The sequence below is a fragment of the Bidens hawaiensis genome, unplaced genomic scaffold, assembly GCF_021521415.1.
Source record: "Bidens hawaiensis isolate Kalapana, Puna unplaced genomic scaffold, B.hawaiensis_p1.1 tig00006390_1, whole genome shotgun sequence".
Taxonomy (NCBI): Eukaryota; Viridiplantae; Streptophyta; class Magnoliopsida; order Asterales; family Asteraceae; genus Bidens; species Bidens hawaiensis.
Genome location: NW_027491431.1, coordinates 453,297 through 470,861, shown reverse-complemented (window position 1 = coordinate 470,861; position 17,565 = coordinate 453,297). Strand labels below are relative to the sequence as shown.

General features: G+C 34.6%; 1 protein-coding gene and 1 non-coding gene across 2 annotated transcripts; both read right to left on the bottom strand.

Annotated features, from left to right (window-relative positions):
• On the bottom strand, positions 1–74 carry TRNAI-UAU (transfer RNA isoleucine (anticodon UAU)). Its single transcript has one exon. It is a non-coding gene; the product is annotated as a tRNA-Ile (tRNA).
• Positions 75–6,532: 6,458 nt separating this feature from the next.
• LOC143632454 (sodium/calcium exchanger NCL2-like) lies at positions 6,533–14,692 on the bottom strand. Its single transcript, XM_077100972.1, has 7 exons — positions 14,392–14,692; positions 12,825–13,028; positions 8,600–8,781; positions 8,387–8,505; positions 8,031–8,298; positions 7,033–7,332; positions 6,533–6,922 (listed from the first exon to the last, which is right to left on the bottom strand). Exons 1-7 carry the CDS (start codon positions 14,690–14,692, stop codon positions 6,674–6,676), a joined length of 1,623 nt encoding a protein of 540 aa, XP_076957087.1. The 3' UTR covers positions 6,533–6,673.
• Between the last annotated feature and the right edge of the window lie 2,873 nt (positions 14,693–17,565).

The following is a 17,565-nucleotide window of genomic DNA, read 5'->3' as shown; positions in this document are numbered from 1 at the left end:
CGGTCCCGGCGGGGCTCGAACCCGCGACCTTCGGCTCATAAGACCAACGCTCTAACCAACTGAGCTACGGGACCAGATGTTGAATATTGTTTGAAAAACAGTACATATATCATACATTTTTCATTATTGTTATAAAATAATACATATATTTTCTCAGTCGACCGAAATGATTATATGTATATGCAATCTTTAGGAATATGCTTATTATAATGTTTTAGTATTGATAAAAATGACTAAACCCACTGGCGGCGCTATATGCAGTGGCACGAGTTTAAGTGACACCATTCACTTTTTGAAATTTTTATAGAGTGTGCACTAGTTTATAAAACTTAAACTAGGCTCAATATTTTTCTAAAGGGCAAAGTATTTATTTTTGTTTACCTTATTCTTGGTTTTATTCACAACTTTATGTATGAGAATGAAAGGAGAAATTCCATAAAAAATCAAAATACTTTTTGCTTTTATCTATAAAAGTCCCTCAATAGTGTTTTACACAATAAACTCCCTATTAAGTTAATTACACAATAAACTCCCTATTAAAATTCCTATTAAGTTAATTACATAAGTGGTTCCTGTGATATACATGCTAATTTGGAACATAATTATGAAATCCTATTAAGTTAATTACATAAGTGATCCCTGTGATATGCATAGATTTTAGTCTTGGTTCCTCAACTTTGAAACATCACATTTTTAGTCCAACAATTTACACAAAATTAACAGTTTTGGTATCCAAACTCCCTGTTCCTCATTCACCCCTCGTTCTTCATCAACTAGTTACCTAAACTCCTCTCCCCTCACCGGCCGCCCATTACCAAAACCAACTCCAACTTCATGTGCAGATCCGGTTCCACTGGTCACCATTGAGCTCAGAAGACGACGGTTTCACAGGGGTAACTAATTACTGTTTTTTCGGCCCCCATCGACATTCCCGTGTGTATCCACAACTTTTGGCCGGTCACCATACATGGGATATATTGAAAGATTCAGTGGTGTCGTTTTTCCGATCTATACCCGCACAAAGATCTCCACACCGGCGTCGTCATCACTAGTAGATCTCCACGCTTATACGACTACCGGTGGGTCTACGGGCGGTTTCTGTCACCGTCAGTGGTGTTAGATGGCTAAAATTGATGATGGTGTTGGCCGTTTGGTGAGGTGCTTTTAGTCGCCGGCGGGCCTGCAGTGGCTCTCAAGTTGAAGATGAAGTGGTTTGGTAGGTGGCCCCGTTTTTAAGTATTGAGTTTTATTTTTTATTTTTTGTTTTGTAATTTTTTATTACTAAAGGTATTCTAGTTAATGTTTTGAAATTTGTAGGAACGATCCATCCATTTCAGATGACCAAAACTGTTAATTTTGTGTAAATTGTTGGACTAAAAATGTGATGTTTCAAAGTTGGGGGACCAAGACTAAAATCTATGCATATCACAGGGACCACTTATGTAATTAACTTAATAGGATTTCATAATTATGTTCCAAATTAGCATGTATAAGGATTTCATAATTGTTGAGGGACTTTTGTAGGTAAAAGAAAAAAGTATGTTAGTTTTTTATGGCGTTTTCCTAGAATGAAATAATTAGTTATTGTCACTTATTTAATTAGTGGCTTTGAGCTACGAGCAATCTTAGTCGCGTCTCCGCATATTCCACCATAGATTGGGATGTGACATTGGTTGCAATGACGGTGGTGGTAGTGCTGGTGATGGCGATGGCGGCCAATTGGCGACGACGGTGGTGGCGGCGACGATGGTGGCGGTGATGGTGGTGGTTGGCAGATGGTGGCGGTGGTGATTGTTAGGTGGTGTTGTCTAGAGAGTATGATGAAAATTGAATGGATTGGAAAAATAAGAAGAGGGTAAGAATGAATGGTTTTGATGAAATGTAATTCCTTATGTAATGGTTGATTTCATTCCATTTGCCAACCGAGATCCCATTTTCATTCTCTCACAATGACTCATTACATTCCCCCATTTCATTCATGCATACCAAACGCTACCTATAGTTATGTAAAAAATTTAACTTCAACTCAAATAATCCAAAAGTACATGATTCCTATATTTTAATGATATAGGAAAGGACGCTAAGGTAAAACTTTTATCGGAGGTAAATATGAGACGCTAAAAACCTTTATTCTATAGTCTAAACGATTAAAATTTAACTTGGGCTTCAACTGGTACGACGATATAAACCAGTGCTACCGGTAATACCGACGGTTCAAATTACAAACTGTTCATCCAATTTACCGTACTAAAACATACCGGCCACTTGTCTAACATCCGGTTTAACCGATATTACTGGTAGATATATATAAGCCGGTTTTTAATACATTGTGCATAAGTATCATAACGTATTAGTGGTTTAATTCAACGTGATATCGTGAAATGAAAGGGGCTATTTTATCAAAATAGTTAACTTAGGATCAAACCATGAAAGTTGTAGAATCAGAAGCCAATTTATTGATCTTTATTTTGGTTTTACTAGTTCATGCTTGTAACGGTTTGTTTTATGTTGGCCATTTTAAAAAAAGTTATTGGACAATTGAGACTCGTTTGTTGCGTACATAATAGTTTGTTTATTGGCTGTTCAAAAAATAAAAAGTCAGTGAACAAATAAGACTGCGCCATTATATTAAATTATACGGAGTATTCTATAATCTTCTTTTAACTATATAAGTTGTATACATCATTATTCACCTTAAATGAAACGTTAAAATATTCCGACAACAAATACTTATAGTTAAAGATACATAATTCAAAAGAATTTGTTATACAGCGCAAGAAACCATGATTCAAGGCAAAATATCCGTTTGTAAACTTATAGATTTAGATTATATATATTCTTGCTTCAAAGTTGAACCAAACAAGCCTTTTGGTTATATTCTTTTCTAAAAGTAAATGATTTGACGCTTCAAACATACTATTCAGTGTTATTTGTGATCGATACGTACACTTAATAATTCTCTGGTTCTTCATCCATATACAAAAACAATAAAGATCCAATTCCATGAACAGTTCTCTGTCTTATTCGATAAATCATTGTATGCAACCCACAAATAGGTAATCTGATAGTGATTACATGATTCAGAGAATGATCCAGCATCCAGGTTGTAATTTCTTCATTTACAGTCGCATACAAGATTACCAGATTTGTTTATTTATTTTAATCGATTGATTTTGGGTTATAGACAACACAATATATGAGTACAGATTCAATATCCAAAATATACAAGTTGTTTAACTTACAAGTCTCAAACAAATGTCATTTTCCTAAATGGCCTCCTTTCTCACTAAATGTCAACACTGAACAAATTTTCCATGACAGGTGTCTCACCACTCTAAACATATTTAAGGGAATTAAAGAGACTTAATTATAAAACACGCGTGACGTGTATCCTCCTCTCGTTGATCCACCATTCTCTTGAATCGGATACTACCATGTTCATGTAAAAAATCACAGTCACGAGTTTCATGTGAATGCCAAAAATGTGACTTGCGATATCAAAGTACGAAACCCATTATATGGTCAAGTTAATAATTTATGTCGGCGAGAAAACCGGACACGAAACAAGGGTTTCGGCACGCGCGCTTAGCTTCAATGGGATAAGGCTTTTAGAAGGAATATGCATGTTAGGATATAAATATGTCATGTGTATTTTTATTTGTGTGTGTGTTTTGATGGTGTAAACAACCACCCAAGGGGAGCTCACCTTGGGTGGGATCGGTTCATTTTAATATTATGAATCTTTTATACCGGTTACGAGATCGTTCTTTTATTTTATCGTTATATTATTTATGTTCAGTCATTTGTTTCACCGCACCCGTCTCGAGCACTTATCAAGAACAAAGCCGTTCGTTGTCGGATCCGGTTTCGGGACCTACAATTGGTATCAGAGCGGGTCGAATCTTATAATTCAACTTTGTTCTTGATATTCGGTTCTATTTCTGCGATTACCCGAACCGAGACGTTAAAGACCCATTGAAGTTTGAAAATAAAGCTTGAAGATTTTGAAAATAAAGTTGGAAATAAAGTGAGAAATAAACGTGTTTGAAGCTTCTCCTTGTAGATCCGGATGTTCGGGATCTAGAAGTGCTAGATCCAATCGTTTCGGGAACCGTTCCGCCATACGCCAAAAATCCGGCGACCCTACAGTCCTTCCCGGCGACGATTCCGAGGTTGAAGATGTAAAAATCAAACTCTGATGTGCGTGAGCATCGGTTATTTCTGATCGTGGCAACTGTTGGATAAAGCTGTGACCGAGGGGTTTGCCGGTAATTGCTGGCGGTAGCGGTGGTGGTTATGTTTTTCCGGCCATTCGCACGGCGGCGGTGGTTACAGTGGCGGTAGGAGTGGCTGTGGTGAAGGTGGCCGGGGCTGGATTGATGGCGGCGGTGAATGACGAATGAAGACGACAGCAGCCGGTCACCAGAAATCGGTTTTCCAGCTGCCGGTGACCTGAATCTGGTTTTCCGGCGCCGGTTCTCTAGTTTCTAGTATTTTTGAAGGTACGTCGTTGGTTCATTCTTCACCAGTGAAAGCTCGTATCGTTAAGCGTGGCACCTGATGACGGTTCTACGAAGTTGACAATGGCGGTTGCTCATACAAGTGATGATTCTCCCGTTAATACTCTTGTTTTGTTGGTGATAATTTTGCAATTTGAAATCTACAACGACTTAGACGAAATCGAGGACTATATTTGTGGCAAAGATGGTGCACATTAGTCAAAATGTAAGATCTAATTCCTTTCTGTCATCAGATTCAATGAATGTGGGTTTTCTGGGTCGGATCCACAAATCCGGGTTTGGTTTGCTGGGTTGGACTGGGTTTAGGTTGGATATAAAAATATCGGGTCTAGTGGACTTGTGTTAGATCTTTTTGTTGGATCAACTAATACTTTAAAATGGGATATTGTGCTTGTAATAACTGGGCTTTAGAGGATGATACAAGAGATTAAATCTGCACCTACAAATACAAATGAGTGTTAATATTGATTTTGTTGAATAGGAGAACACTACTTGGCCGAGAAATAATTCGGATTGACCAAACTGAATAAAGTCAAAGTTGATTAGGTTTTTCGTTATTATTGGACAGTGGTTAAAAGCATATTATTTATATGTTATTTTCAAAGTGTTCGAGAATTAAATCCTGAAAACGTGGGTTACGAGCATCCGGGATGCTTATTTATTAAGGTGATAATTTTTGAACAAGTTGGATTTAATAGGGAATTAAATTGTTTAAGCTCTCAACCTGAAAATATGGGATACGAGTATCTGGGATACTTATTTATTAGAGGTGAGGTACTTAAATAATTTCATTCACGGAAATAATAAGCTTTGTCATTTGATCGTTGTCCCCGGTATTTTGTCAAGCTCTTTTGAACCTATATTGCTTAAGATCCGAGATGGATAAAGAAGCGAGAACGTCTTCATAAATGTATTAGGTGAATCATACCTTGAGGGGGTGATTGAAGAAGCTTCGGTTATTTGGATGATTTGCGAAAATGCGAGACACGGTTCGATGATGTTTTGAGATCACAAGTCAAGGGGGTGATTGTAAGGCCAAAAATGTGACTTGCGATATCAAAGTACGAAACCCATTATATATTTATGGTCAAGTTAATAATTTATGTCGGCGAGAAAACCGAACACGAAACAAGGGCTTCGGCACGCACGCTTAGCTTCAATGGGATAAGGCTTTTAGAAGGAATATGCATGTTAGGCTATAAATATGTCATGTGTATTTTTATTTATGTGTGTGTTTTGATGGTGTAAACAACCACCCAAGGGGAGCTCACCTTGGGTGGGATCGGTTCATTTTAATATTATGAATCTTTTGTACCGGTTACGAGATCTTCTTTTATTTTATCTTTATATTATTTATGTTCAGTCGTTTGTTTCACCGCATCCGTCTCGAGCACTTATCAAGAACAAAGTCGTTCGTTGTCGGATCCGGTTTCGGGACCTACAATATCTTAACCTAAATGATTCCTGTACTTATCCCCCTTTTCCGATGTAATCATAAAAGACTAATTTTTCAGGAATTTTAGCCCAAGCTTCTGATAAACTTTGATTTTAACTCTAGCATCAAAGTTAATGGTGGATCTAGTGTAATAAATCCTAGTATACGTACCGTGCTTATAACTCTAGCATCAAAGTTGGTGAATCTAGTGTAATAAGTTAAGCTCATTTAAGTTTAGTTGGATTTACTAAATATCAAAGAGAAATAAGTATAAACATTGCTCCAAGTTAAGAAGTGTAGAATACACACTTGTATAAAGCTATACTCATTTGTAGCTCGTCTAACCGGGTTACAAAATAACACAACTGTTAAAAAATATTGGGTTCGTTTGAAATTCTAGTGTTATATGGTTTATATGAAACATGCAAAAGAATGGTGTCGCTTGAACCCAACACCATTTATGAACGGAGCTCCACTGATGAGTGTGAATACCCTCTGTTCACATTAGATTTAGTTTGAACTCAGTAAAATATTTGTGTGTTCAAGGTTCATGGAAGCCATTTTTACACCAACAGTTGTAAGAGTTAATATGTTATGTTAGGTGAAAACTAATTTAATAACACACATAAACAAATTACTTGGTAATGTTCACAGAAAATACATCAAATAAAATGAAACAAAATCAAAAGTGAAATACAAGATATATCATCAATCCATCCTATGACCAACCCCACACAACATTAAGAAGATACAACATGAGTATCGCGGTAGGATAAAATAGGTAGCTGACATAGCCGGTCCAAAGTGGGAAAATTGTCCTTGTGCTCGTGAAAATTCCCATTGCAACGCATATAACCAACATGACAAGAACTTCAGCAGATACATCCCAAGGCTCACCCTTTATATACACTGCTAATAGAAATGTTGACAAGCTACTCATATTACTCATAAACACTCCTGAATAGATCTACAAAAATAAAATTAGTTAAGCCAAAGTTATTTACTCATTTTTATTTGGAAGTACTATTGATATGGTGTATTGGTATTGGAACACATATATAGTGTCTTAACAAATACCTGAGAAAGAGTTAAAGATGCAGCGCGCTGAGTCTTTTGGCTTGCTGATCTAATTGTCGATAAGAGGCGAGGTATGTTTATGGCACCTGGTATTACAAAGTATGGGATAAAGAATGAAGGGACTTTTGCATAAGTAGCAAAATTTGCAACATTCATAATGAGTTGTCCTGCACTAAGAACTGTCATAGCAATACCAATGAGTACCAATGCCAAAGCCTTCATGTACTCATAAATTAAACTTTGAGAATCAACATTTTTCTCCTTAGGTATCAAGGCCTCTTTTTGTTCCTCGTCTGCATTCTACATAAATACCCAAACTGTAAATTATTTACTTACGTGGTATGTAGGGAAATATCATCTGAAACCATTTTTAAACAAAACTTTTCAGTATCTTAAAGACATCTTTTGAGTTATAAGAGAGCCTAGATGATACAAAGTTAATCTAAAAGTTAGCCGACTCTACTTAGCCTTGCTAGACAGGGAAAACAGGGCAAAAAGGTCTCCAATATGAAAAAAGTGCATAAATTGGGCTACTAATTGAATTTTTTGCCCCATAAGTAGTGGGACGAAAGGTCTCAACGATCCAGACATGTGGCATGCCGCTATAGGCGGTTTAGCCCAGCTATCGGATTCAAATGTCACGAATTAGAGATCTAAAGTCGTCATTGAAGATGCTCCCCCCAGTTTTTGTCATTTCTAAATCGGTCATCTTTTATGTAAAATGCACAAATCAGTTACTACCCTAATTACACGTATCCATTTGTCCTAATTCCACCAACTAGGTGTCTGCTGTCAAATTTAGAAGATTTGACTGACATGTGTAATTCAGAATTTGTTATAAAAGGACCCTAATGCAATGTTTTCATTATTCAATATAGGAAACTTTTATTAGATAAATCTGTTTTTATTTTTTTCGTGCTTTTGCTCTGTGTCATTACCAATTATCCGTCCAATAATAAAAGAAAAATCAATCATGTTTCCTAAAAACAGAAAGTTACCGCCTGAGGTTTGGTAAAGAAACTAAGAGGGTTGTAATCATTCCGAGATAGTGATTTCCTTGCATCTTGTAGCCATTGTTTTAGTACTCTAACAAACTCATCCTCCTGAATAGATTCATCTCCGGAAAGATCAAGTTGTTCCATGATTCTATCTACGAGTTCTTGGCTTAATTCTCCGTCTGCTTGCACTTGAATTCCTAAGAGTAAAGTTTTCAACTCGGCATTCGTCACTTTACCGTCATGATTTTTGTCAAGTTCCTTGTAAAGGCTGCATACAGAAAACTTTTCTTAATAAAAGAACCTATGACTAATTAATTAACTCAAGAATAAAGAAAGCGTTTGAAGTGGGTACTAACTCTCTAATAAGCTGCTCATTTGCTTTTCCATTTGTAGACAATAGTTTTAGTAATTTGTTCTTCACAAATTGTTGCCTCACATAGTCAAAACATCTGTTTTGAATCCATGGTTGGAAGATCTATGTATAGATTGTAAACAATTATGTTCTTGTTACATGCTTAATGAAGAAAAATTATATGAGATAGGTAATGCGTATAATATGAAAGGCAAACCTGAATCACAATGTAAGCAATGAAGAAGCTTAACGATATAATGAGAGCAATTAAAACTATCACACGAATTACTGAAGTAGAATTAATGATATCGGGGAGTTGAAGAATGAGAAATGGGATCATTGACACGAGCAGAAGCCGCGCAGTATATCGTGTCTCGATATCGGTTGTAAGACCAAATGCTGAAAAAACAAAATAGTAATTATAGTAATAGAGATAGGATCAAATGGAAAACATGCTTTCTATAAGAATGATAGGAACCGATAAGAATTTAGTTGACAAATTAATTAAAAAGGGTATTATGGAAATTGTAATCTAATAAGAAACTTTATTGAGCTGTTTCTATTCAATTGAATTCCATAATTCCTGGTTTTTAATACCTATTTTCAAGCATGAATTAAACAATGAATATAAAAATCAAACTCAAAACATGGACATCTTTATTAGAGCATTCTCATCCTATTCTCTATAAATATGTGAGGGAAGTTTGTAAATTATAGGGTGGGGTGATGAGTGGTTGTGAGTATAAATTATAGGGTGCAGAGAGAAATGTAGTGATTTTTTGTAAATTTGAGGAAACATTTGGGGAAACATTGTTTTCCCTATTTATTTTTTAATATTTGTTGGATTGGTTGTGAGTAGAGGAGAGAGAAAACTGTAATGATAAATGTATAAAAAATACTATTTAATTAAGCATGAAAGAGAAATGTAGTGTTTTTTAGTGTAATTATAGATATAGAGATGGGGAACGGATTGAGAATGCTCTTATTCATCATTCGTTCAACATTTTAGGTGCTATTTTTTTTATACATAGTGTTAGTTAATGAATATGTTGGTTTGATAAAATCCATATTTTGTTGCTTTGATTCTCTATTTTCTCTATCTTTTCTGACTCACAATTCTTCTGATTGTTGAACGAGTGTGATGTTAACAAGCGTACTGTTACTGAATGCGTAGTTAGTGAGTCTATTGTTAGCGAGTGTGCTGGTTTGTTAAAATCCAATTTTGCGCATATTTAATTTTCCATTTTCTCCTATCTTTTTGACTGACTAATCTTCTATTGTTGAACGAATGTGTGATTAATGAGCGCCCTGTTACTAAATGTGCTGCTTTTGAGTTTGCTGCTAATGAATGTGCTGTTAAAAATTGTACTAGATGAAGATAAGTAAATGAAGTATCTAATTTCTGCAAATACTTAATCTTAGATTATATATTTATTGAAAGATTTGATGTTGAGTTTGATTTGATTCTCATTATCTTTGTTACCCGAAGGGATGCTAATAATCTGAAACCAAATTGAACTTCTATAAATAAAAAACAAAAGAAGGACGATATTGCCCATCCTTATATCTAAAAACATAATCTCTTTCCAAATTAATTAGAAACTAAATCTCAACCATAAATAATGAATACGAAATGCCATGATCTATTCTCACGTTTTTTATATAAATTATGTATTCTACAATAACCACCCTCATGTATCTGGGTTATGTTCAAATAAAAAGTTTAATATTTATAAGAAGGCTAAGAAGAATGGTATTTTTGTCCATCCCAAATTGAACACTATATCTCACATCTATATGAAAAACACACTCTCTCCTCTCTCTAGATCTCTACATGTCCCTCACCTTTCTTCCACCACCACCGTCATCTGCCATCATACAACCACCATCTACCACCGTACTACCATCCATTCGACCATTGTCCCATCATCCATCTTCTGCCATTTCTTCACCGCCTTCACTTTCCAGCAGCCACCACTGTGATCCTCGGAACCTAGTATCCCAAAAATTAAAAAAGCTAATCGATTTTATGGTTAAAAAATCGATTTAGAACGCGAAATCGAGCTAGATGTTGGATCTGTGAACACGAACAGACAAAAATCACCGTGCGTACGTGATTAAGAGCGTATAGATCAATAAAATAAATGGCAAGTGAAAACTGAATGGTGAAGTTTTAAGAAGAATTGAAATGAGAGTGTGAACCTGTAGATTTGGCAGGAAAATTGATCGCCGAAGAGAGTGTCGTGAGTTGTTAACATTTTAGGAGGGTTAACCTAGAGTAGATACGGGGAAGACTATGGTAATAATTGTGTTTTTTAGTTTGATGACCCTTTTTTGACGGTGCTATTTGATTTAGAGGTTTTGAAATGATTCAGATCACTTGTAATATCTAATGGACGAAAAACACAAACACTCAAAAACACAATTATGTTTTTCTACTAAAACACAATGAAATAACAGAATTGTAAAAATACTATGCTCAAACATAACACAATTGTAAAAACACTATGCTCAAACATAAAAGAACAATATTGTTAAACACGATGATTTAAAAAGAAAATATGTTAAAACATAATTTGTAAACCACAATTTAGTAAAACTACAATTTTTAAAACACAATAAAGAAAAACATAATGACCATAACATATAACACAATATTTAAAAACCCAATATTTTTTTTGTAAAGCAATATGTTACTCATATTAAAAAAAACCAAAAAACACTCGTTATTATGTTTAAACTTCTTTCTAAAAATAAGACAAAATTATAGAAATTGTCCTTTATCTTTCATCCAAATTTCACTCGTTGTCCCTGGTCTTCAAAATTGATCTTTTTTGTCCTTTATGTTTCAAAATCCAACAGCGTTTGTCCTTTTCGCCTAACCCGGTTAGATTTTCTCGTTAATTCAGGTCATATGTCTTGCACAATAGGCAAATTAGTCATTTTACCTATTAAATTAAAATTAATCTTCATCTTCCTCCATAGTCATCAAGCTTTCCGACAGCCACCACCAAACTCTCCGGTAGCGGCAGCCGCCGCCGTCTTCTCCGACATAGAAAACCACCTCCACCTCCACTCCCACCAGAAACCACCATGGTCAACCACCCTCTTCGATAGCAATCAAGTCCAGGGGTTTTTATAGAGAGAGAACCGAGTTATTCTATGCACTTGATTTTCTATATAAAAATCCACAAATTTACTTTTAACAAACTAAGAGAAACTATTTTAGTTTCACAAATGGATTCACAGTAAATTATGGACCATACTACAACAACACAGGTTCACCGCCAAGATTGAAACCTGATTACATAATTGAATCTTTCCCATTTGCCCCAATCAAGCCCAAATTTCCAACCACCACCAAACAAGCACTAATTTTGCAATCGATTCCTCAAAATGCAACGGTGGAAAACCAATTTACAGATCTGGTTTTTTAACCGTAAAGCTTTGACTTAAACCAACTTACCTCCGGCTACAAACATCTTGAGCTAAGTCAACAACGTCTTCTTAAGATTCGCCGAAAGATTCTTGTTTTTCTCTTAAGCAGCATCTGAATTTGATTGGGAGTGGATGGCGGTGGTGGTGGGGGTGATGTCATATAGCAGGGGAGACAAGGAAGAAGATAGTGGTGGTGAGGGGGTGGCGGTGGCCTGAGTGTCATTGTTGAGGGTGGTTGCTGCGGCGGCCGTTCAAGCTGTGACGGTAGGGCTTGGCGGTGGTAGGTGTGGTGGTGAACCAGTGGGCTTGGCGGTGGTGGCTGGTGGTAAGTAGGAGGGGGAGAGAGTGTGTGTATCTACTCATTATTTATATATAATATATATATTATATTAAGTTTTTTTTGGTTTAAATGTTAAATTTTTAATTTAATAGATAAAATGACTAATTTGCCTTCATGTGCAAGGCACATGACTTGACTTAACGAGAAAATCTAACCAGATTAAGCGAAAAAGACAAACACTGTTGGATTTTGAAATATAAAAGACAAAAAAGATTAATTTTAAAGATTAGGGACAACGAGTGAAATTTGGGTGAAAGATAAAGGACAATTTCTATAATTCTGTCTAAAAATAATGTTGTATAAAAATGTTCGTGACGTTTTAAAATAATGGAGCAATGGACATGTGCCTTGTATATGGAGATAATTATGGGTTATTCCTTTTATGTCCTTATTTCTATTTTATACTTAATTTTCTCCTAAACTAATCTCAAACATCTAAATTCAAAATTAATAGATTAGATTAATTATTATCCTTCTTACAAAAACCATACTTCTTATTTTAACTTGATCCACTATAATATCTTACCCCATTTTTATTTTTCTATAGAAAGGATATATCAAAAACCAAACTAAAATTTTTTACAATATAAAAGCTTGTGATTTTGTGGGTATATGAATTTTATGGCACACTGATTGAATATTGTGATCTCAGAAAGTCAAGTACCTGTTAATTTCGTTAGAAATGATGGCTGTTGATCTGGAAGTTGAGGTAAAATGGTGTGATCATCATCTGCAAGATCATAGCTTCCAAAAACGATTATAGATGGCCAAATCAGTGTTAGGCTCATGACTGCTGACCCTGCTAGCACACTCATCCTCACGGCAGCACTACCAGACGAACCTGTGTCGTCGCTGGATAACCGCGACTCTGCGTATTTATCATCAAACACAATAACACATTATTATTGTTATCTATTTCTAGCAAGCAAATGCAAAGATTATACACTGTCTACAAGAAATTTAACCTGACCCGTTGACCCTATAGCGACGACATGGTGTCGTCAGCGTAAGAGGACCAAGCAACGACATGTCGTCGCTATTTGCTGAGGGCGACCTATCGCTGTATAGGCTAGGCAACCGCCAAGCATACAGGTTAGATTTTATTTATTTTTCGTTTTCATGTTTTTATTTGGTTAAATAGTTAGGATTCTTTTCTCTAAAATCCCTGCATGTTCATAATTAATTTCATTCACAATTTAAGGTTCTACTTGGTGTTTTTAAAGTCTCCTCTTTGTACATTTTGGTAGGGCCCCGCTAGTTTTTTTTTCTTTTCTATTACGTTATCGAAAAATTAATGAATTCATTTAAGGCACAAAACATGACTACGTATACCATAATCTGGATTAATCTTTAGATCGAATTAAAACTTCTAATATAATATAATTAGAAAATGACGCATCAGTTAATATATATACCAACCAGCATTAAAAAACTAGCAAACAAATCGCTTGAAAAACTAGATTCTTTAACAATTTGTCAATGAAAAATGTTCATATATGAAACTGATTTTAAGAATTTAATCAACTATTTTTTTAATGCTAAAATAGAAAATAAATTTAATATAAAGACAAACTAGTAATATATAAATTTCAGTAATCAAAAGGTATTAGCAATAGGAAAACATAGTATCACATTTGTTTTATTCCCCCTTTTGTATTACTAGCTACGCGATCAGGAAAATCAACTATGTTCCTAGGTGATTTCTGAACAAATATGTAAAACTAGTCATTGATTGACAAGGAATTAACCGAATTTGCTCATAGGAGGTGTGAATTGATCAAAAGAATATATCGAATGATATACTTTCAATCATTATTTAGTTTCTTCTAGAAAATCTAAACACACAGTTTTATTTTATTTAATTTTAAAAACTTTAGATATAAATTTTATTAAGAACTAAGTTGTATAACAAATAACATTTTTCGGGTGTTATAAAGGAAAAAATTCCTTGTTTTAAAAAAAACTCGGTTTTCAATTGAAAAAAAATGATAATGAAATCTATGCAAAGAAATTAAGTAAAATCATATTTAGACTTTTTTTTAATAGCTTAATATCTTTTTCGAACGATCACAAAAACAAGCTTTATTCGCCCTAGTACTTAAACCACCAAACCATCCAGTGTTCTCAACCACAGCAAAAATGGAACAGTACCCACACACATGCGACGTAATAATATAGTATACTTATGGAAATGAAAACTTATCAAACGGGAAGAAATTAATGAAGCTTACGAAGGACAATGAAAATCATAGAGAAGTTTGCAAGAATATGGAAGAAACTAGCCCCAAAGATCCCCGGTCCGAAAAGGCTGAAGAATTTATCCGACCCATTTGAAATATAACTTTGACCTATAGACATCAAGTATTGATAAACCAAGATCAAGAAAAGTGTTCCCCAAGGACCACTTGTGCATGGCAGGAATCCATATTGAGTTTCACATGTTATCGTAGCACCTTCAGTTTCCCAACAAAGCCCTATTAAAATCGCCAACAGAATAATAATAAACTTTGCCTTTTTTCGGAATTGTTCCATCTTTCGGGTTTTTTTTTTGAGTCTAATAGCCCAGAACCTAGAATTTTGATTAGATTGTTAATTAGTTGGGACCAGCTAATACGATATAGAAGTTTAAGATATTAATAGGGTAAGTGTTATTTGTAGTGTTTGTGTTTGAACAAGTTTTGTAAGAAAAGTAGCGCTGTTGCTTGTAGGAAGGGGACACTGGTTAATTTAAAATAATAATTTATTTGTGTGGTTAGGTAGTTTTTCTTTCTTTTTTTTTTTCTTCTTCTTCTTTTGAAGGGCATGTGGTTAGGTGGTTAAAACTTGATTATTAGTTAAAAGAGTTTAAATAAGATCACATGTTATATTGGCTGCTCAAATTATCTAACCGACAAGAACAGGCTTGGGATACGATCAATTGGTTTAGGCATTTAATTTAGAGGTAAGAGAAGTTAAACTTAATTGAAACTTTAAACTAAGTCTAACCCCGGTCCTACCTACCAGGAAGTTTACTAAGCAAGAACTAATATCCATATTTCTTCATGGCTAGTTTTCTTCATTGAGAACATGTAGCTAGGTTTTATAACTTTGGATCTTTTTTTGATCTTGTGTTCACTTTCGGATTAACGTGCGTATTTTGATGATACTTTCGAATAGTATTAAACATTCATATCTACACTTCATTATTGTTACAAACTTTTTATCAGTAACCCCCCTTGATTTTATGTGAATTCAACGAACTAGCATTGATTTGTCAACACTTATAAAATCACCAACATACTAAACTATTAGACACAACGATAGAGGGGTTGGGGAATGAGGTCGTAAGGGCAAGCTAGCAGATACTAAGAAGGGAGCCCATTTTTTTTAGTTGGGATGCATTTTGGTTTTAAATAAAGTAGGAGCATAACTTAACCATAGAATACAGAATATGTTTTATATTATTTGCGTCAAAATAGATCAAAATTTTCTCGTCCAATGTTGAATTTCGTGGTACATTTTATTTGTTCTCTTCAATTTTGATTAACTTGTTCTCTGTTCGATTTTGATTAATCTCTAGATCTTCTCGTTGATTTTGAATTTGTTTTGTTCTTTGCAAACATACACTAAGATGAGTGATATAATCAACGTATGCACGTGTAGGTAAGGCCATTTCAAAGATTTCAGATCGAGTGTATGTGTGATTAGTAAAATTGGATCTTTAAAATAAATTCTAGTACATATAAATAAAATTCATCTGTAAAAATTAGGCTCTTGAAATTTTGAGTTCATGCTTGACTTCTTTATAAACTGAACCAGCTCGGCTTGGTTGTCCCAGGGTCAAGTATGAACTAAACTTGTTTAACCTTTTCAATTAAGGGGAACTTTCTCAATTACGTGGTGACAATATTGTAATTACTCTGTAAATCTGTATACAATAATTCTGCATAAAAAAACAAGTAAAATAATAATAATTATGCCACACTTTATTAGTAGAGTAATATATTAATTACAAGTAGAGCAATTTGTATAGTGCTACTTGTATTTTATTGTCACATTAGTATTTTATTCAGAGTAATTATGAAAATGTCATTCACGCTCGAAGTTTTATTGAGTTGAACAGATCGAATCACCTTATGCTTGATATTTTGACTATTCTTATTTAAACTATCTCATGTCTTTTTTTTTTTTAACAACTTTCATAAAATAAACAACCAAAAACCCTTCCTAACAAGACAGTAGCAAGGGTCGGTACCACAATACACCTAGAACACAAATTACAACACCATCAATTTTCACTTATCTTAATCTGGACTCAAACAATTCTTCCTAATTTTTATCCATAAAAAACTCAAAACCTTTATGTCTCCAAGCACTTTATCAATCTCTACTGGCTTGTTTTCAAAGATGAACATGTTTCGGGCTTTTCATAAACACCAAATAGCAGCCATCATAATGGAATAGACCATTTTTCTTTTATGTTCTACCTCTGGAACTTGTTTAACAACCGCAAATAACCCTTGATTAATTTTGACATGAAAATTTAAATGTTACACCATTACCAATTCTTTGCCACGTGACGATCGCAACGTAGCATGACGCAATCATATGGTCCATTGAATACCCCTCACTAAACACTTACAACACATATCCGAGCCTGTTTTGGATGTGGGGAGCCCGCTCTTCATTGTTGCCACTTATCGACGTCGAAAGGTCAATCAAAAAATACATGTACTAGCAAGGGCAAGTAAGATGCCGAATCCACAGGGAATCAGCGAAAAGTGCTAATAAACTCATAATTTATTAATTATTAAACTCAGTGGACAGACGATGTCAAGCAGTTTGAGAGATTTATTAAGTGAAAACACTGTTACTTTGATTTGTAAACAATTATAAGGAAATAACCAATCTCCAGGTTTCAGGTTATGAAGCAAGTTGGACAAGTAATTAACCTATTTGGAAATCTCTTTGTTTGAATCAATAAGCAAAACACTAAGTATTTGGCTCTGCTGATTATCAGAACTGAATCCGAATAATTAGCACAGCTGAATAATAATCTAATTGATTATTAGTTTTAGGTTTTGATGAATGAAATCAATTTTATGGTTAATGATAAATGGGTCAATGAAGATAAGAACTCAATCCTAAATGTTGATAACCTCAAACCAATTAACTGATACAATCTTAAGCATTCAGTTACGAAAAACTATTTAAGCACACAAGCAAATGTAAAGATTCAATTAACCGAATGATTATCCAAATCCAATATTAAGGTTCAAAATACCAAAAAGTCTAACCACAAACAACAACCCTACGCCCGGAGATGGTCACAGAAGCTTTAGCCTAGCATATGCATCTTGGAAATCTTGATTCTTGGTTGAGATGATGAGAACATGAATGTTTATGATGATTAGAGGATGTTAGGA